Source organism: Condylura cristata, unplaced genomic scaffold (assembly GCF_000260355.1).
Source record: "Condylura cristata isolate star-nosed mole 26May11 unplaced genomic scaffold, ConCri1.0 scaffold00007, whole genome shotgun sequence".
NCBI classification, from domain to species: Eukaryota; Metazoa; Chordata; class Mammalia; order Eulipotyphla; family Talpidae; genus Condylura; species Condylura cristata.
This window is the reverse complement of record NW_004567108.1, coordinates 52,085,595-52,107,400: the sequence shown is the minus strand read 5'-3', so window position 1 is coordinate 52,107,400 and position 21,806 is coordinate 52,085,595. Positions and strand designations below refer to the sequence as shown.

At 35.4% G+C, this 21,806-nt stretch overlaps 1 protein-coding gene across 1 annotated transcript in view; it reads left to right on the top strand.

The window, feature by feature from the left end:
- The window catches only part of PARP8 (poly (ADP-ribose) polymerase family, member 8), a gene marked incomplete at its 5' end in the record, with an annotated part of 143,112 nt that extends 126,898 nt beyond the window's left edge, over nt 1-16,214 (top strand). The window contains 7 exons of the mRNA XM_012721776.1: nt 57-169; nt 395-467; nt 2,076-2,145; nt 4,640-4,713; nt 5,822-5,891; nt 6,692-6,776; nt 15,848-16,214. Of these exons, the coding sequence (XP_012577230.1) occupies nt 57-169; nt 395-467; nt 2,076-2,145; nt 4,640-4,713; nt 5,822-5,891; nt 6,692-6,776; nt 15,848-15,950 (588 nt within the window). The remainder of the gene's footprint in view (nt 1-56; nt 170-394; nt 468-2,075; nt 2,146-4,639; nt 4,714-5,821; nt 5,892-6,691; nt 6,777-15,847) is intronic.
- Between the last annotated feature and the right edge of the window lie 5,592 nt (nt 16,215-21,806).

The window sequence follows — 21,806 nt, the reverse complement described above, 5'->3', positions numbered from 1 at the left end:
TTTAAAGTCTGATTATCTGTTAAATTTGATGTTTTTGTCATTATTTTAAATGGCAGCAATTGAAGTTCATGCATACTCCACATCAGTTCCTCCTCCTCAGCAGTCCACCAGCCAAAGAATCCAATTTTAGAACTGCAAAAAAGCTATTTGGAAGCACCTTTGCATTTCAGTGAGTATGACTTTATGTTCATGGGGATGTTTCCACTTCAGTCTTCCAGAAATATATGGGGAGGAGACAATATTCCCTCTCATGGTTGGCTGTTAATACCAAATAGTCAACCAAAATCATGCTTGACTTGGGAACTCAGAATGTCCAGGAGACATTTAGACTGTGACCACTGTTAAAGATAATTGATTTCTGGTTCTGCTCTTTCCTTTCCCTTCTCTTTTTTAGTGGCTCACACATTGAAAACTGGCATTCCATCCTGAGGAATGGTCTGGTTGTTGCTTCTAATACAAGGCTGCAGGTAAATTGTTGGAATGCTTTAATGAGAACTTATTCTCCTTCAGTACTGGACAAAAGGAAGCAATCCTGCTGTAACATTTTGACTTGCCAAAAGAGAAAGATACAGTTTTTAAAAGTAACATAGGATTTCTCGTTACATAAATAATTTTCACAAGACAACTAAAACAGATTCATCAGTATACAACTTAAGAATGAATGTGAGAACAGTAAAATCTCTTTGGACCTAAATAGAAACTTACTCATGTTTTTATACTTAAACATGAAAAGCATGTTTAGGCAAGACATAAAAACCACACAAGCATTTTGCTAATTCAGTACCCAGGGACACAGTTTCAGTGACTACTTTGAGAAAAAGTGGAGTAGCTCTTGGTGATAGCAGGACAGGGTCGTTTTAATCTCATCTTTGATATGCCCTTCATATTCAGTTTACCACTTTACTCACACAGTTGGTTTTCACTTGACTATTTAGGGTCAGGAAATGAGATGTGCAACCTGCATTTAGATCTCAACTGTCAATGACACTTGATATGATACAATTAAATGTTAGTCTTCTTATTTATACATTTATTGGGTATTCAATTCATGCTAAATTTGGTGCAGTGTGCCTGGCACATGAAATAGGAGATAATTTTAATTATACTGCTTAATTTCTTTTTAAAGATTTTATTTGTGTGTGGGGTGGGGAGTTACGGGGATGGGACCTCCCTAGTGGCACAAGATTAGGCCCTAGCACTGCAAACTAGCTGCAGCTGCTTCAGTGCGAGTTTGGTCCCTCTCCGTGAGGTGATCCACATGGTGCAGCAGACCTTTCCTGTCTCACCCACTGCTCCCCTTAGCAGTGTACTTCGTCGATCTGCCTGTTCTGCTCCCCACTCTGTCTCTGGTGAATCCACCTGGGGTGTAGGCCTGAGGTATGAGGGACAGGGAGGATGAGATGATTCACCAGAGACAGAGTGGGGAGTCGAACAGGCAGATCGACTAAAATACGCTGCTGAGGGGACCAGCAGGAGAGACAGGAGAGGTCTGCTGTGCCAGTCGGTCACCTCCCCAGCCAGGGATCAAACTCAGACCATCTCAGTGGTAACAGTGAGACTTGACCCTAATGCCAGCATTACAGTACCAAGGAGGCTTACTACCTTATATCGGTAGAAGAGTTTCAGTTAATAAATTCCACAACTTGAAAAATGTATAGCAGGATATGAATGGGATGAGGGTGTTGTATGAAAACTGAGCAGATTCCTTATTCATGTACTAGTAACCGAGTCCTAATCAAAATCCTGTCACATATATCTTAGTCAGTTTTTTTCAGAACTGTAGATTCATTAAAAACAAGAGTTGACTGTAATGCTTTATAATAAGCAGCTCTCTTTGTCATATGGTAGGGTACAAAACCTTTTTCAAGGATTTTACTCTTTATCATTTTTCATGTATCAGTTCACTGAATTTTAAGGACAAGGATATTAGTACTATTTCAAATTAGACCTTGGAAATACATTTTTTTTATCATTCTTTAGGAGTCAGTGCTCCAATGTGAAACCGGTTGCCTTCTTTTCTGACATTAACATTTGAGGCCATTGAGTGACTTCTTCCTCTCCTCTTCCCATCCTAGCTCCATGGTGCAATGTATGGAAGTGGAATCTATCTTAGTCCAATGTCAAGCATTTCATTTGGTTACTCAGGTAGGTTTGTATTTCATGTCTAAAGTCAAGTAGCTTTTTATGTTTTGATTGGATAGGTACAGTTTTCGGCAAGTAGCTGAAGTTTATTTGATTTATTTTTATTAAATTCATTTTGTAAGTATCATTGATTATTCTGTATTCCATAAAAAAGAAAGAAAGAAAGAAAGAAAGCTTTGGCCAATATAGAAAATTTAGGATTAGAAAACACCCTTAAAATCATCCTACTTATGGAGAGCTTTTTATTAACACTGGTGAGCTTGTTTGAAAAATCACTTGGAATGAATTGCAAGCACATGCTGAAGGAGCAAGCGTGTGCTAAATTCAGACTGGTGAGGGTTAGCCTCAGGTTGTGAGCATTTTTTATCAGGCGCAGAATGTGCGTTGATTTCTTCTTTGCATTTAAAATTTTTTGATCAGTATAAATTTTTTACCAGGACAACAGCATTCTGTTTAATACCATGCCATCACTCATTATTGAGCATAATTATGCTTGACACTCAAAGAAATGGAAGCTACACATAATTATGCAACAAATGATTTTTTTTCCAAAACACAGTGTTCTGTGTATTTCTTTTTCAGTTTTAGATGTTTTTGTAAATTAATTTACCTACATATAAAGTATATGTGTGAAAGAGAAGGAAAGACAGAAGGAAAATTGTAAAAGGGAGAGGAGGGGGGGAGAGAGTGAGGGAATCACGGTTAATCAACCACTTTAAGAAATGTCATTCACCTGGTGTCTGGATAGCAACTAGTAAGCTCCTCATCTTATAGAAAAGGATAACTAGGAGAACATTTACCAAATCTGCCTGTCTAATTCTTTGCTCAGGCCACTGTTCTTTTCATCACTAGCACGTTTCTCAATGTGCATCCCAACTTTCCCAGAGCACATGTCCTCAGAGCACCAGGTCTTGTGCCGCTTCTGGCCCCAGGAGCCCCACGCCTCACACCCTACTGCCTGCACACACTGCTGGTGAAAGCAACTGGTAGCCAGGACTGGGAAATGAGACTCCATCTCGGCAAAAGAGTAGGAAAGTGCCACTGTAGTAAGGCTTATGTATGGGTCAAGAAATATTGTTGCACTGATCTTTGAAAATACAATATTACAAAATAAATACCAGAGAGTATAAGATAGTAGGGAGTAAAGTAACAGTTCAAAGGAGAAAACAAAATAAGCACAAATGATGCTCTGATTCACATTCAAACAGTACAAATTAAAAAGTCAAAACCAGTCTTTTTGAATGAATACATGCTCAGCTCAGCATATTGAAGGACAAATAGCAGATCCTCCATGTCTGTGATTTTCTGCTGCACGTGCTGGTGTGTGAACTTCTAAGACAGGTTCATGGAAAGGATTGTGGGGCATAAAAGTAGATTTAGACTGTGTCAGTATCTGTGTGCTTGTCTGCGGAGAGAGTCAAAGTTATCTTCGAATTCTCCAAGTGTCTGAATCTGAAACATACAGGGATTACCGCAGTAAGACGCAGCTGGCTTTGATGGCTGCATGTCTGGCTGGTAGAGAGAGAGCATTCTTAGCTCAGAAAGGCCTCTGCCTTTCCCACAGAGCTGTGCATCTGTGTCCCTGGGTCCCCCTCCAGCCTGCATGCATTTTCCCTGCAATGCCCCATATGGAAAGGGCTACAACCACACCAGCTTGGCCAGTCTCATAAAACCTTTCACTGAAATCACAACCAACAGATGAACACATTTCTCAGCTTTTGTACAGTAACATACACTTTCGAGTAGAGATACAAATCTGCCTATTTGTAGAAATAGGCAGGTAGAAATTTTAGTTCTCTTTTGTCTAAAACCTTTCACAGTAAAGATCACAGCGTTATCAGTGTGTGCTGATTGGTATCAGAGAAAGATTTAAACAATTTCCTTCACTAGGAGAACTAGTAAAATTCTAATCTAATTGAGAATATATATCATATACATATATATGTAATTACTTCCATACAGAATACATAATTGTGTTTTTCCAATATTGTTCATAGTTCCCACTCTTCTACTACTAATCAGATGGGAAGATGGAAGTTAGAGTCTCAAAATCTTTTAAAACCAAACTTCCAAATTTTCTAATCAGATGGTACATGGGTGAATTGGTGGTGGGAATTTATGGGGGCCCATGCACGAGATGATAATGCACACATTATATAAAAATGAAGTATGATATTAAAATATATAAAATATTAAACAAAAATAAATTCTCAAAATTATATTTAACTATCAAAAGAAAAAAAAAGAATTTTCTAATCATACCAATTTTGTGCAAGAGAATTCCCTATCCCTGTTTCAGTGAAAAGTATACGTCCCAAACCCACTGTAATTCCAGCCAGCTATGGCAGGCACAGAAGCTACCCTTGACAAGGGTTTCTAACTCCTGTGGCCTGATGCTACTAAACCTTTGCCAAAGTAGAACTTTGTAATGCAGACATATTATATTTTGAGTGGCATCACCCAGCTTGTGAAATTACTCTTTTCCTGATGTTGTTAGGGATGAACAAGAAACAGAAGGTATCAGCCAAGGATGAGCCAGCTTCAAGCAGTAAAAGCAGCAACGCATCACAGGTGGGGCAGCGACTGGTGTGACCACGGGTGGTGCATGAACTGTGGCTTCAGCAGCCAGCAGGACTCAATAAATGCTCAGGCTTTTTAAGTCTGCAAATTTATTTCAAGTGGTCATCACTGACATAGGAATAAAATGCACCCTGATAGGTGATAATGACAATGCGTTTATTCAATAAATGCATGAGCATTCATTGAGTGCCTGCTCTAATACTGGAGTCTCTCCTAGGCTTTGGACTACAGTTCTGACCAAAACAAACAAACAAACAGACAGACAAATCCTTCTGCTTTTACTGGGTGGATATAAGTAAGTGTGTTTAGATAGAATGAATGGTTAGTGGTAGTAAATATTGGGGGGAGGTGGGAATATCAGGGATAAGTAATGTTGAATGCCTTGGGCGAGAAAAGGAACTAGAATGAATGCTAAGTGAGCTGGTCAGAGACTGGAGGCTCCAAGATTATAAATTGAGTAAAGACCAGGCTGTGAGTACATAAGACATATGGCTCTCTCTGGGAAAAAGAACATTCCAAGCAGAGAGAAGAGCATGCATAAAACGCTTGTTTCAGAGAAAATAAACATCCAGACAAATTAAAAATCCATCTGATGAATAATATGTCTTTAAATTAAAAAGAAAAGAGCATAATAATCTATAAAACTGAAGTCAAACCCCCAGATTTTCTATATAGGATGTTTCTGAAACATCTGTGGTGTAAAGATGCCATAAAAATGGGCTAGTTTTGGATTAATGTTAATGTTTGAAAAGATTATGAAACTTTAATTTTGTTTCCCTTGAAATAAAGATGTCATGCTTTCCATAAAAATAGATTTGTATTCTAATTCTTTTTTGAGACTGTTTTAAGTTCAATTTAACATAATTTAGTTCACTTACCTTGAGAGTAATTTAATAATAATTATGTACAGAAATTAAAAGCAAAAGCAAATATAGCTTGACATTAAGAAAGAAATCAAGAATATCATTGCAATCTAGATAGGTCTTTCTAAAAAATCCGGAGCTATCATAGTGACTTACTTTTTAATGATGATCAGTGTTTATCCCTTGTGTTACTGCCCCATTTTGACTTCTAATTTTTAAATTCTTTTGGAGTTTAGTCACAGAAAAAAGGACAGCAGTCCCAGTTCTTACAGAGCCGAAACTTAAAATGCATAGCCTTATGTGAAGGTAAGTTGAATATTTTACAAACTTGGTGTTAAATCTCTGTCTTACTTAGATAGAGTGGGGAGCAGAACAGGCAAATGTACTGAAATGCACTGCTGCAGGGGGCAGCGGGCAAAATAGAAAAGGTCTGCTGTGCCTGTGGTCAGCTCCCTGGCTGGGAGTCAAACTCCTGCTGCAGTGGCTGGTGATAGCCTGATAGAGCTGGGACTGTATAATCCCTGTACCACCAGGGAGGCCCCCGTCACCTTTCCCTTTTAATTGGTTTTTGAGTATATACCATGAAAAATCTGAAAGATCAAGCACCAAAAGGATAACCCAGCAGGTAGGTCTTTCTGCTTCTGTGCTGAAATTAGCCTTTTATTCTGAACTTAGGACAGAAAAAATGAAGGACAAGATCATATATTTTCCTTTGTTCTTGCTTTAAAATATTGTTTTAGCTAAAAAGTTCATTTTTCTCTTCTTGTACTGGGAGTTTTAGTAGCCTTTGTTTCCTATTATGCAAGTTTTCAACAGTGAGTTAGACAAAACATTTAAGTTATGTAAGACCTTCCACATAGTTCCCCAATCGGACCTACTTGCTTTTGATAATACACCAGTGATTTCCTTTCTCTTATTACCCTAATCATGTTCAAAATATAAAATTGTTACATGGCATTTTATTGTCCTTTATTTATTTGTTGGCAGCTCATGAACTTAAACATTTTGCCATGTTCATTTGTGCATGTATTTTTGTTTTTAGATTTCTAAGAAAAGGGACTAGTGACTTAACATAACAGTTCTTTAATTTCATCTTGTACTCACAGTGATCACCTCGCCTGATCTGCACAAACATGGAGAGATCTGGGTCGTCCCCAACACCGATCATGTCTGCACGCGATTCTTTTTTGTGTAAGTGTAAAGATTCCAATTTGGACATTACTGTATCTCCAGAAATGAGATAGTAGTGGCTACATTATTTGGTCATTTTAACTACCAGTATATAACAGGCTGGCACTTTCTCACCAACTTAATGTTTTTGTTTCATTTCAGTAGACTGTAAAAATCACAGTGATATTTAAATGCTGTTAACTTATAAGAAATGAAGAAAAACATTTTGTCTCTTTAATGAACTATATGTGCATGTACCTATATGTGTATATGTATGTATAAACAAACACATATACACATTTGTGTTATGTATACACATAATGCATTTATGTATATACGTGTGTGTGTCTATATTTTAAACATTAGAACTGGGAGTGAAGAAAAAAATAATGAGAATGTCATATACCTATAAGAGATGATCTTCCTTTCAAATAACATAGATTGGTAGTATAGGGCATATTGATGTGGATTTTTTGACATCTGTGTCATAAGACCAGTATTAAAATATAAAAACATTACTTTTCAATTCTGAATAATAATGTCTGTTTTTCACCCCCTCTTGTTGGACTCTAAACCCTTTCCCTCATGCCTGTTCCTTATTCATGATCCTATCACAGAAAGAACCTTGAGAAGAGTTGAGTGTATCTGCTTTGTATTTATGTAATTTCTGTAAAAGAAGTTGGAGAAAAGCAGTGGTTTGTCTTAAGCCATGTCGAAATGACTTCATTACTGTTGCTTCCATAGACTTTATATCCCGATGCAATGCTTTCATTGAACTTCAGTATTTTTCAGTTCACTTAACTTGAGAGTGATTTAATAATGTTTATATACAGAAATTAAGTGTATGACAAATATTGCTTGACATTAAGAAAGTCAAGAATACAGCTACTAGTTGAGGGTAGGCTAGATGGATTGGATTGGTTTATTGACCTACTATACACTGAAAAATTGCACAAACTGCCTGGTTTTCTTTTAGATGATACAGCTTCCTAATGACACAAATCTATGTATTATGTACCTTATATGTTGTGATACATATTAATGCAAAATATTTATAAGTCTATATTTTTCTTAATGGGGACACAGCAATGGTTACAGTAGGAAGAAATCTTGCTTTTGAAATTTTGTGTGCAGGTTCATCAGTTACCAGGTCAGGTGACATTGGTCAACCCTCATACCTCTGTTAGCTTTACCAGTAGTAGGCACATTACAATACTCTTAACATAGTATCATAGAGATACAGTAGAACAGTATCTCTAGCTACATGAGTCAGAATCCCAGCAGGATTCTGATGGCTTTTGAAAAAACATGATCATTTCTCACATCTGTTATTTGGATAACTTACAAAAGTGTGGTGATAGAGGACTAATAGGTCTAACCAATAACCTGGATCTGGTAGAACCAGAACTGGTATACATCCCCAGCCCCAAAAGGAAACAGTTATCAGAACCTTGGCTGGAGAGTCCTTTTTAGTTCTATAGCTTTGAAAAGAGGTGTGGCCTTCAGTGGTGAGGCTTGGGTATACTAACACAATCTTGTAGGGAATAGAACTGAAAGAAACCTTGATATTGCCCGCCTGCCAGTTCTCCTGGAAGTCTCCATTTATTAAACTTTACCAGAAGCCAGAGAGCAAGGGAGCATGGTGATGGAATCCATACAGCTCAGCCTCCTGGGCAGAGTACAGGGTAGGAGATGGTGCCATGTGGCTCTGGAAGCTGCTAAGGAGGTTATCTTCACAGTAATGTTTTAAGTTATTATGGAGCACACGGCTGTCATACTGCAGGTCACCACTCAAAGGTACTCATTAAATATTTTTTTCCCTTTTCTTTCCTTGAACACCTTGGCTGCTTCCTGTCAAAAGATCAGCCTTCCCAAAAATACCTCCAGTCACAGTTGTTTCATTTCATCTTGAGATTTTGGCAAGAAAGTAGCTCCAAAGTCTTTCCTTAGGACCTGATGTTAATCAGGTGTTTCAAAAGTCATCAGATTAATATTCTTTTTAGCGTCTTACTAAAATTAAAATGTATTGAGTTACATTAGCAACTTTAGATATTTAGTGCAGACAGTAGCATCTCTAATATTATTTCTTGGAAGTTTTATGTGAAGTGTACATAAAATAAATCTGTAGGGATATCTGTGTGGGTGTGTGTTTACTGGAAAAAAAGGATTTCTGTATTCTGTAAGAAGAAAAAAATTGAGAAAAAAAGCCATCATTTTAGTTCCTTCAGATACTTTTCATATTATACAAAGGAAAAATCTATTAAGATAATGATTTTCATTTCCTTATAAACACAAATGAGATTTCTTCCTTTTCCTCTACACCCTCAGGAGAGAAGGGACTAATTAAAGAAAATTGATAAGATTCAAAACACATCAAAAGAAGAATCCATTCACTAATTAATGTACATTCTAATTACAACCATCACTTTCTTTATAAAAGATATAATTACAAAGTTCTACTAGTCATGTACCTCGCTAGAGAGTAGAAACATCTAGCAAAAGAATAAGTTGATGAGAAAGATGTGCTTTATCACAAGTACACCATATTCAGACAGAAACCCAGTTTATATTTTTACTTTTTTCTGACTTTTTTATATTGTGTAATCCCTCATAGTAGAAATTTGGCCAGCTGGTTATGGTATAAATTTCCCTTTTCATTTGTCATCACTGAAAATATTAAAAAACTACTCTGAGTTCCAAAGTGAATCAGATCCTTTCCAACAAGTAAACAACCCAGAATGAGAAGGAAAAAAAAAAAAAAACGGAAATTTTAGGAAGCAGACTGCTATATCAGAAAAAATTGAAAGTAAAATTTAAAGGGCAAAAGTCACTTAAAAAAGAGAATGGGAGGAAATATGTGAATTTTTGTGAATAAATTTATTCTCAAAATAATGAATGATTTTAATCAAGTGTAAATGCTTCAGGCAAAGTATAATAATTTTGATATAAACAGATTCCAGCCAATTTGGAATGTCCAGAAATTGTTGGTAAAGCTGATTCCATTACTAACAATGAGACACAAGGATATGAAAGGTGAATATGTAGAAATACATCAGTTATTTTAAAAAGAGTCAGAGACTGGACTTAAAGGAATGTGGAAACCACATAGATACATTGTATTTCAAACATGCACAACATAACTATTTCACAGTAAATGGAAATTTTAGAGCTAAAGAGGAAAACTTATTATTGATCATTTCATAATTAGGATTGAATAATAAAATCTTAGAAAAATAACTGATTTTTTGGCAAGTCAACAGAACCAAAGTATCTAGGTCCCATGGACTACCCATTCTATACTGCTCCCCTCAAAACGTGGTACTCTGATTTCTCAATCTTAACTGTGGGAACAAGTAAAGGGTAAAACCATGAGGTTTGCACAGCTTGCTTATTTGATGTTCTGACCTCCATTTTTATGCTTCCATGTTTCTTTGGCTTATAGCAAAGCCAAAGGTTAGAAACTTACAAATAGGAAGGCTCAAATAAGACCATCTGCTGAGTAGGGACAGTATCTTTAGGGTCTTAAGTCAAGCAATTGTCAGTGCCAAATAAATTTCAGGAATTCCTATCCAAAATCTAGTGCATCTTTAAGATCAAGTTCAAATACCACCTATTTCTTGGTGTTCTTACTCAAAAGTAAGTGGTTTTCCTGATGTTCCTACCACTCACTATAGAGCATTCACTTCAAATTCAGTTCATTCATTGTATCTGACTGCCCCACAAGGCTATCAACTCCTAAAATGCTTTTTACTATGCTGCATGTCTGCATCACCTTCCCAGTACCTGACATATACATGCTTGTCAGTAAATTTTAATGAATTAAAAAGATAAAAGTCAAAGTTGGGTACATACCTGAAAAGGCAGGAATAAGAAATTATGAAATGAGAACTGTATTAATGGCCACTAAATGAAGTAAGAAGTATTTTTCCTCATGATTTTGAAAATGATAACAACATATGAAGGGGAGACAGAAAGGAGACAGCTTGTTTGTAAGATAGAGCATGCAGAGCTCAGTGAATCCAAGTTGATATTTCAGGTGCTTTGCTGTGTCCCCAGTCTGTAATAAATCCAATTTCTCGGTTCCCAGCCCAGATCTCCTTCCAAGATTTAAACTGCCACATGCCTTCCCTGCTTAAAACTCTGTAGCAACTGCATCCCTCTTTTAAGATGAAGACTAGTCTCCTTTACAGAGTGAATCACGAGTTCCTCAGCCCTTTGTCTTCGGTGCCAGCACCTTGGAGGGCCAAGGAGATCCACTCCAACCTCAGCTCATAGCTGATAACCACACCTCCATGCTTTCACGCCTTCCTTTCTTCTTTGAGCTTGGGGTCTATCTCCCATGCTTTCCCTTCGTACTTATGTATTCAACTCCCACTCCTTTTTTAAATCTCAGTGCCTGCATCGCTCCTCTCAGAAACATTCAGTTGTGCTATTATTACTTTGCTTTACTGTTTGTGCCCTGGGCATATTTTTATTGTTGTATTATTCTCTGTTACTCTCTCCTGCTTAGGATCAGGGACAATACTTAGATAGTGCTTGGCAGGTAAGTAAGAGTGAGTGAAATGCCCGCATAATAGCTGCTTGCTAGGAATTTGCCCTTAAAAAGACTGCGAATGTCTTCAATCCTTATGTCCAAACTGGAACCCTTTCTTACTGAATCCTCTAACCAACTTGTTCACTTCCTAACTGTGCAGTCATTTTATACCTCAAACAGACTTGAAACCTGCGTTGTAGTTTTCAATTTCTTTTTTCTTGCTCCTTTTTGTTATCAGATGCCCCAGTTTATCTTTTCATAGGTTTCTCATATCAATCAATGCCTTTGTTTCCATGGCATCCCCCCTCAGAATATGCAAAATGGTAACTAATCATTCTTCATGCTGCTTATTTTTCTTTTGTCCCCAGTCTGTTTTGTTCAATGCCAAATTCATTAAACATTACAATTATTATACTAGTAATATCTATTAATTATAAGGACAGAAACTGAAATCAAAGATAAATAGAAATTAAGAAAAGCACCCATTATATCCCCATTTAGAATGAACTATGGTAAATCCTTTGGTGTATAACTTACATTTCTGTGTATATAAACACTTAAGCTCATACTATTTGCATCACACTGATTTTCCTAAAGCAGAATTTTGATTATTTCTTGCTCATTCAAACTGGTAGTTTTTAACAAATAAAAACAGGGCATTGTTTGTCCCTTAACTATCCCTTTGCTTGACTGGTGTGAATGACTGGCCTTACCAGCTCGAACTTTATTAGCTACTCCTTCAGGGCTTAAATATATAGTCTTTTCCATGGGGCCAGCTTGGACAGCTCACCAGATTTGATGCCTGCCTTTACTCTGAATTTTGTTTGCCCTGTCTTTATACCATCCAGCTTGCCTATGGTTACTTGCATACAACTTATGTCTGCACTTGGGAACCTCACATTTTGTACAGAAACACTTAATTCAGTGAGAGCAAGTAATGACAAAAGACCAGGTGGTCTAGCTTAATGAAGAGCTCATACATGGACCCTGAAGTAGACAATATACTGTATACCATCAGGTTTCTGTAGGAAGTTTGGACAAATTCTGGATTACTCAGTTCACAGTAAATTTGCTTTCTCTGGTATAATGGGAAAAAAAAAAGTGCTGTAGTTTCTGGGCTTGACATTTAGGAAGACAAAAAACAAACTTATATGTGTGTCAATCTGAAAACTCTCACAAGGCTGCTACAGCAATTTGAGAACAAGGTTGCCAATACATTCAGAATTTTACCCATGAAATTTCCTGACATACCCAAGAGATTTCCAGACAGTAAAATTCTATCTGTAGTCTTGTCTTTTCTCTGATAGCTTTTTTAAACAGTTTGATTTATTTTTTATTGAAATTTTAGTAATCTTTTTACACTGAGAATTTAAGTAATTTTTGTCTTTTTAATAGATTGTTTCAGTTTTTCTTGTCCAGAAAATCCCAGTCAAGTGTATCATTTATTTTTTGATATTATCTTACACTGTTTCTTTAAGTTTTGTTTTCTGGACATAAAAAATTTCACAGTTTATTAACCATCTAATGTTTGTCTGCAGCACTAGTAAGTATTTGCAGTGTGTTCTATAGGCCATAATGTCATCAACACTCTTATAAATGTAAGTTTCTTCTCTCCATTTAGAGAGCCCTTATAAAAAATCAGTAAAATTGTGATTCTTGGTGATAGCAAATTATTCCATTTGGCTAGAGATAAAGGAGGGGTGAGGGAGTATAACCAGAGAGGAAGTTTATGTTTGAATTAGGAAGCACCCTTTATACTAGACCAGTGATACTGGGTTGTGTAAAGTAGAGGCCATTTAAGTGACTCCATTCTCTACAGGGCTGAGAATATTCTTAAAAGAAAGGTAATAGGGATTTAGATAGGGAAAGGATATAAGGAGATAGAGACATCACTTATAATGTCATTATAGTAATCTAGGTCACATGTTTGATTTGCAGCTTGGGATAAAGCCATGCTTCATTTGTATCATGTGGTCAGTATTCTCTATCCTATTCTATTATAATTTCACTTGAAAATGCTAGCCTGGACAACCTAAATTACTCTCAAAACTTGCTAATTTCCATGACCTGGCACTTGATAAATCACTCACAGAGATGGATGATAATGACAGTCAAGGTGACTAATGGAAAAGAGATGCAACTGTGGATAATTAGGAAAGATGAAGTGAGATAACTTGATGGTTTGTTGGAGTCAAACAAGTGGAAGAGTCAAGGCAGAAGTTTCTTCTTGGACATATGTGGACTATGGTACTTCAAAATGAGATATTAACAATAAAGAGGAATGGTCTTGGGATGAAAGCTAAGTTCAGTTTTGAATATGCCACATTTGTAAGTTCTGTGGGAAGTTATAGTAAGGGGAAGGTGTGAGGATTAGAATCATCCAATGGGTGGTAGTGAAAGTGACAGAGGAGAATGAACTGAGAGAATTTGTATATCATGAGAAGAGAGAAATATGACGAGTAAATTGTGGATAAAACTAGCAGTGGAATGGGAGGTAGGGAAGAGAATGTAATATCAAAGAGTTAATAATAAAAGAAGTGATAGAAAGTGAAGAGATACTAGCTTCATGGGAAAGGGAGTCATATATCAAATGCTATAGATATAGGGAATAAAATCTTCAGAATTCATCAATTAGTTCTTTCCAGTTAAGTAGTTTGGTCTGAAGAATGATTGGATTGAATTGAGGGGAAAAATGAGAAGTTAGAATGTATTTTAGACAATCTTAATCAAAGCCAACTTAAGTTGAAAGTAATAGAGAAGGTAGAATGAAGGTTGGCTATCTGGCTAAGCCAAACAGACCTTAGAGGTGTGTCCAGAATGTAGAAGGTGTAGTGGGTGTGTTGACTGCACCGTACAGACAGAACAAACAATTGCCTAGGAAATTTGGAGCAAGGGAGACATACATTTGGGCTGGCAGCTGCAGTTGGGGAGCCATTAGGAAGCAGAACATTTCTAAGATCTCCATTCTTCACACCTCTTTCAAAACATCGTGGTTTTCTTTGTGTTAGTTCCCTTCTTCTTTGTGCGTCCTCTAAGTCCTGAAGGAGCTTATTTGACTGACTTGGTAAAATTCCATTTTCTTCTTTGTATCAATTCGGGTTTCCTCACTGATGGCTCAGAATTGTAAATTGACTTATTTCACTCTCGTTCTATTGGGTCCGAGAGGATTTATATAAAACCTAGAACTGACATGTTTTAGTGCCCTGTACAATAGATCTTTACAAAGTCTGCAGCAAGCACTGATTAGATTCAGATGATTCTAAAGCATTTTACTTTAAACATTCTCAAGTTCTTACAGCATTTACCATTTGCTCTTCTGAGGAATTATTTGCAAATGAGCTATGTAGCAAACAGTTTGTTTATTTGTTTCCTCATCATCACGTTTCATAGACGCACACACATATAACATAGTGATGTTTTTATACATACATAACATTTGTAGATATATAGCACATACAGGCCCATATGAACATTTATATACCTATGAGTAAGAGTTAACCAAGTAGACAGGCAACCTGGGTTCACTCCTTAGGAGCTTTAACTTGATATAAATGAAATTGTCAGTGGGTATTTAAGGAATAGATTATGTAAGGGCCTATGTTTTCATTGCTAGATGTCATGTTTCATTTTCCTATATTGTGCTACCTCATGAGAACTTAAGTATGGTGAGGAAAAGACAGTGGAATGCATCACTCCTTGCGACACTACTTACACCCCTGCTTATCTATTTTGAAGTAATTACCACTCCTAAATGTTCTGTCTTGAAGTCATTTTTGTGAAGTAAAATTAATTCATCACCTATTCTACTCTCAATATTATCGTGGATTTAAAATATTCATTCTTGGGAAATTCTTACCACCCAAGTCAGTTTATTTGAGGAAATGAATTACCATCTAAAATGTAACTACTTCTTTCTAAATTATTGGGTAATTGCTGTCCTTTAATGTGACACTTTCACTTCTACTACATAGCTCATGGTAGCAGACTTGCATTCTTATGTGAAGTACCAGCATACATAAGTATATGTTATAATCAGACTAAATAAAAGCAGCGAGGGATTTAAAAAAAAAAAAAAAGCAGCGATGATTACAACAGAATGATAATTAGATGGCGGGCATGGCAAAGGAGCAGTGGCAGAAAGTGAAATAATTTCTGAGAGTGTCACAGATGAGAAAATAAATAAATGAAGTAGAATAGCGTTCAGAAATTCAGACTCTGAGAATATAAAGTTGAAGCTGTTGTGCTGTTCTGTTCTTTCTGTGTAGGCTTCTGTGGAAATAACTGCTGTGGGTAATATTTGCAAGGCCAAAGACACTAGGGTGTGTCCAGCAACTTGGGAAATGCTTTACGTGGGCATAAAACATTGAAATTAAAAAGGAAGACAGTGGAAAAAGAGGGGAAGGCATGACATAGAATAATCATGGGTTTAGAGATGCAAACACACAATTGATGTGATTGAGAAAAAACACTCATTAACTCCTTCCCCTGAGCTATGTTTTAGGTATCACATGACATTCCTAAACTGTTCTAACATTTAAAAAAATGTTTTGTGTTTCAGCTATGAAGACGGTCAAGTGGGAGATGCAAATATTAACACACAAGAAGGAGGCATTCACAAAGAGATCCTCCGAGTAATTGGTAATCAAACTGCTACTGGTTAAAGGACCACCGTTTAATTAACATGATTTGAAAGCCTTCCTCGGGTTCAAAGCTGGATTTTGAACTGAAGAAGATGATAAAATAATTTATTGTTATTATAAACAAAATTAACCCTTTGAATACCGATTTTTTCTTAGTATTTCTAAGTATCTCATTAAATACCTACGATGGTATAAAATTTATCAATTGTAGGGTTATGGAATCTAGTAATAAAATTACAGCAGCACTTAAACTGAAGTTTGGGTTGCTCCCACAATAAACAGATTAAAAAAACAGTTTTGTGCTGATATTTTTATATTAAACTATTTAATTGGACATTTGGTATTATATACCGACATTTTAGGGTACCAAAATAGAATTGAGAATATTTTATAATGGCGTCTAAACCTATAAGACATTTTGCAATAAGTGTAATGTTTGCACATTCTGATGTGCTGTACTAATTAGAGGTATAAACATTGAATGTTTTGGGGGAGGGAGGCTTCCTACTCTCCTGTTATTTTTCCTTATACAAAAGCAATTAGGTCTTAGATGCAGTGCTTTGCCCAAAAATATTTAATACATGTAACTATAGAGTCATGCATCAAACTGAGTGATCGTGCATATATGTGTGTGTGTACACATATATATATTTTGACAGGAGAGACAGTGCAGCTCCACTATTTTCTTTTCATTTAGTGAAAAGAAAATAGTGTTTTAGTAAGCAGTGAATCTGAACATAAACCCAAGAGATGAGCCAAATTACCACCATTCACTAAAAATATTTGCAAACAGTTTTTCTGTTTGTTTAAAGAATTTTCCCCAACAGTAAAGATTAAACTCTTTTGTAATGTTACCGTCAAGTCATAATTTGGGGAAGCATGGATGTCCTGGTGGAATAAGTCTATATTCAAATGATCATATGTTTAAAAGAAAGGCCTCAAAACTTAAACTAGATATTTTTTTATTTCTTAAAATGGAACATTTTTTTAAATTTATTTGTACCACACCAGCATTTTTATATTTTTCATCTAATACCTCTGCTTATTTTTTTCATATTGAGAAAGAAGACAAACTTTGAGGCTTCTTTTATATTAAAAGAACACAAATAAGTTTATTGAAAACAAGAGCACCAACTCTCAGCATTCTCTTTTCAAGAGTCATGTGCTCAGCAGAATCGTTTGTTTCTTTGGGTCCTAACGTTCTCCTTACTCATTACAAGTTTTAATGGACACTGTTTGTTTTCCTCCATAATGTCTTTGGAATAAGGCCATTCATGAAAGCAGTTTAATTAGTGAGTCTGCCACTCTATTCAAATCCTGAATCAAGGCTCATATCTGATTTTAATTTGCTTAGGAAGAAAACAATAAAAACGCATAGTCATTTTCAAGTATGATGTTATAAATTTTGTGTTTATTTCCTTTGACATAGAAGGTGAGAAAAAGGTCATACACATTGTTTAGGGTTGCTATTTAGGAAGTATTTACTAATCATTTGTTTTCTTACATTGTAAATAATTGATAAGCCACTTTTTGCAAAAATAGATTTGAAGTGGCTGGGATATTAATCATACTAATAGGATCCAGTTAACACATTGATCTGTTTTGACTTGTGCCTCCAAACTCAAAGTCAGATTGAGAGAGAATGTCTTAGTATAGTTGAGCCAAGATACAGAACCTTATTTACTTTTCTGTGACCAGATATTTGAATATGTGAGACAAGAGGACTCCGTGCTTCTTTCTGTCAAGACTCCCTCGTCTCCCAAGTCACTTTGACTGTGCTTGAAAGCATTTTTAAGTAACAAAATTATTTTTTTTAATTAATTTGGTGGGACATTCTATGTATAACATAAATACGAAGATGTAATCACACTATGTGGAATTTCAGGTCTTGAAGCCCCTCCTTTTGGGCCCCAAAGGCACCTTCAAAAACTCTTTGTGGTGCCTCCAAGAATAATTTAAAACCTACTGACCTACTCCACTGAGGCTTTACTTCACTTTGAGTGTAAAGGAGTGTGGTATTAGAAACTGAACTGGAAAATGAATTTGGAGGACTCAAGGAAGACTGTTTAGGGGAGAAAAACTGGCATAATATAACCTCTGTTACTAATGTAAAGGTAGATTTACCTATCAGAGCAAGGAAAGGAGTTGATAATTGTAATGTCTAGTAAATATCATAGAGCAAAAGATACGTTTTATCATGATAAAATTACTTTTATGATAATTGAGTGCTATTACACTGAAGAAGGAAAGAATTTAAGTTTGTTTAAAGATTGTGTCAGATCCATAATCATCAAGTAATCTAATTAGAGCCAATCTTTAAATCAAACTTTTGATATTGAGAATGCTGTAGTATATTGCTGCTTATCTGATTTCAGTATACACCATTAGGAAATAAACATTATATTTCCAAACTCCAAGCAGATCTGAAGTTTAAACATTATTATCATGCCTTGATTCAGTCAGCCTATTAAGATATATTAACTATTGACTTGTTTGATGATTCTAAACATGATATTGTGTTGTATTTATATAACCATTTTAGTCTGTTCACTGATAATTTGTAACAGTTATACTAATTGTGTACCGTTGCTATTCAATATTAACTCACTGAACAAAAGCAATCATTTATTTCCATACTTGCGTTAAGGGGAAAAGAACCTTAATTTATTAATTCCGCTTATTGCAGCATTACTGATTTTGTAAACATTTCATTATGAATAATTTGTCCTACCGTATTAAAAAAAAGAAGGAAAATTATAGAATTGAACATTTAACAGGAAAAAAGTACATATAACATACACATAAACTAATGTTATAGAATGCATGCTGTTTATCAAATCTCAGCAAATGTTGGATTTGAAGATCGTTTTTAAATTTAAAATGCCACATCTTAATATTTTATCAAATATGATGTGGTATAAGAAACCAACCCAAACTCTTATTAATGCTCTGAATATTTCTTTGAAAAATTTAAGAATTTAGAAAAGAATAAATTCTCAATTTATTCTTTCCTTTGCTAAAAAAAAAAGTCTTTAATATGTATGTATGTAAATCTTTACTATCACTGAAAGAATTTTAGCAGAACTTTATACCATAATACCATAACTTGCCTTAGGGCATGGGGCTTCAGAAAGTTTTAAGGAAAACCTCATCATCCTTAAGTCTGGATGACTTCATCACATAGGAAGTTGATAAGTCATGAAGGGTGACTCAACTTTGGATCATATACCATCAAAATAAATATGGATTTCATGGTGGAACTTGAAGCACATTTTTAAAATATGATGTTATTCAAATGTCCTACTGAATTCTTCATTGTAACACTACCTCAAGAAAATAATAGACTGTGTATCTAAATTGGGTTTCAGTGTAAGGAACAAATAACCGTTTTATAAATAGAAGTCATCAAATAATTCAACAGTCAAGACTGTGCTGAACATAGGTATTTCAATCACTGTGAAGAATGGCATGGATGATACCCAGTGGATTTTGTGAAGGGGGTTTAAATTGCAAAAATTTGAAAATAATTAGTTTTTCTTTAACACTGGTTTTCTACATGGGCCAAACTTATATCCATTCACATAAAGTCAAAACAATTGCCCACCCTAAACAGTTAAGGATTAAAATGCCCAACTATCTTGCCAGAATGGCAGAATGAATTGTCAAGTGTTTTGGCATTTAATGCCTGCTAAATTTTTGTCAGCTTATATATAGATTTGGTGTATATTATTACCCAGTAAATTTTTTCTTGAACATTTTGTATACACTATTATATATTAGCGTAAGTTTTTGTAGGTCAAAAGAAATTCAAGTAGTTTTTAGACAAAACATATCCATGAGTGTGAAAAAGCTATATTGAAGAATAGATTACATTACACATTTGCCAGCAAGTCAGTAAAAAGTAGTGCTTATTTACATAGTCAACATAATTTAATGTTCTAAAAATAATTTCTTCAATCTGCCCAATATTTAATGTATCATTTGAGATTTTAAAAATGCGGCCTCTCCTTTATGTAAACATTAAGATATGCCTATGTTTCTTTACCTATACAGCCTTCTTTACAATAAATTTCTTGACTTTTGTGCACAAAATAGTATTGCAACCTGCTATTTAGCCTTTGGTGCCTTAGAGTTATTATAAATATTTAACACTATGTACATAATGTAAATACTGCCAGAAGATCACTAAGGCCAAATATTTTCTCTATTCACTTTTTATTGCATTTGCTTTCTATTGCTATTTAAGCCTCTTTTATCCAGCTTTGTAATAGTTCTAAACTGTAGTCAATGTAAATGTTTACTTTCAATAAATCTGAATTTGTTCAACAAGTACGGTATATGTGGGGACTATTTTGAAAACTGGGTGAGGCCCTAGGTACTTCTGATGATAAATCTTGCTTCTGGGGACTAGATATTTGAAATTCTCAACACACTAAAAATATTATTGTCTTATTCACTTATAAGATAAGAGAAATCCAACTTTTGCTCTTAACATAAAGGGAATAAAAGATTATTCCAGTGCTCCCACAAATAGGTGAAACAGCCTTAATTGACTGTGTGAGTGCCATTTTAATTTGAAATTTTGTCAAGAAATACAAGGTTGAAAGAAATTTTTGTCATTTGGTATGTATGCTCTTTTCGCAAACTCCTAGACATAATATCAAAAGGAGCATTTCAAGTGAATCTGAATTTTCTAAGGGTTTCTGACTTGTTTACTATTTGGAAAATGGTTTTAGAAAATCACTTTTTACAAAATATGTCTCACTGAGTAAGATATAAGCCTATAAATAAATACTGTGCTGTAAACATTAATAGTAAATATTTATGAAGAGCTAAGTTAATGTTCTCATAAGGATGATCAACAAACTTCCATTTACTAGACTATATTTCAGCTATTCTAGAAATTCTTGTTAAGAGTCTGGTATACATCTTGATAATAAAAGAAACATAAGAGTGTTAGATTTTGTGGTGGCATTATGGAATTTTTTATTTAGTTGGGAAAAGAAAGCGAACACTTTTGAAAATAATTCATGCATAGCAGGCCAGTGATGCCATGGAAGGGTCATGGACCATAAATGCAAGGAGGCTGAGGGAAGGAGCAAGCTTCCCTAACAATATGAGCTCTCAGAATCTTGGTGTGGAGTGAGGTCCACCGAGTTAGCAGGATCCCGCCCCCCCCATCTCCAACCTTAGGGGGTGACCTTTAAAACAGGATGGAAGGGAAATTGACATCTGAAAGAAAATAGGCTTATAGATACAGGATCCCAAGAGAACCTGCAAAATTTCTCATTAGTACTTTTGCATGTGTTGAAATAAAAACTGCAAACATGACTTTGTACCTTTAAATTAGCATTAATGAATAATGTCTTATTGTGTTCCACTTATATACTCATCAGCCTTTTCATAACCTTTTTGTAATAAAGTTATAACTTTTTGAATAAAGTTATAAAGTAGCTGCTTTTTTTTTTGTTTAGGTACACATATGTTAGAAAACACTTGATTTGGGGAATTTTTAGTTTTTCATTTATCAACCAAGTATTTGCTGGTATCTGTAATATGGTTCAATCTTCTGGTGTTGGGGGCTGTTATTCTCTCAGACACAATGTGTATTATTTTGCAGAGAAGCTGGCAAGAACTTAATTCTGTGACACATTAACTTTTTCAAGACCCTCCCTCTTTAACAACTACTTGTAGACTAATAAAAAGCATCTATGTTTTCTTTCCTTTTTTTTTTTTTAAGATTTATTTATTTGTGCATTCAGAGCTGGGGTACAGGCCAGAGGCTCAGGGGCGGTGAGAAGCTTCACCAGAGACAGAGTGGGGAACAGAACAGGCAGATGGACGAAGTACACTGCTGAGGGGAGCAGTGGGGGAGTC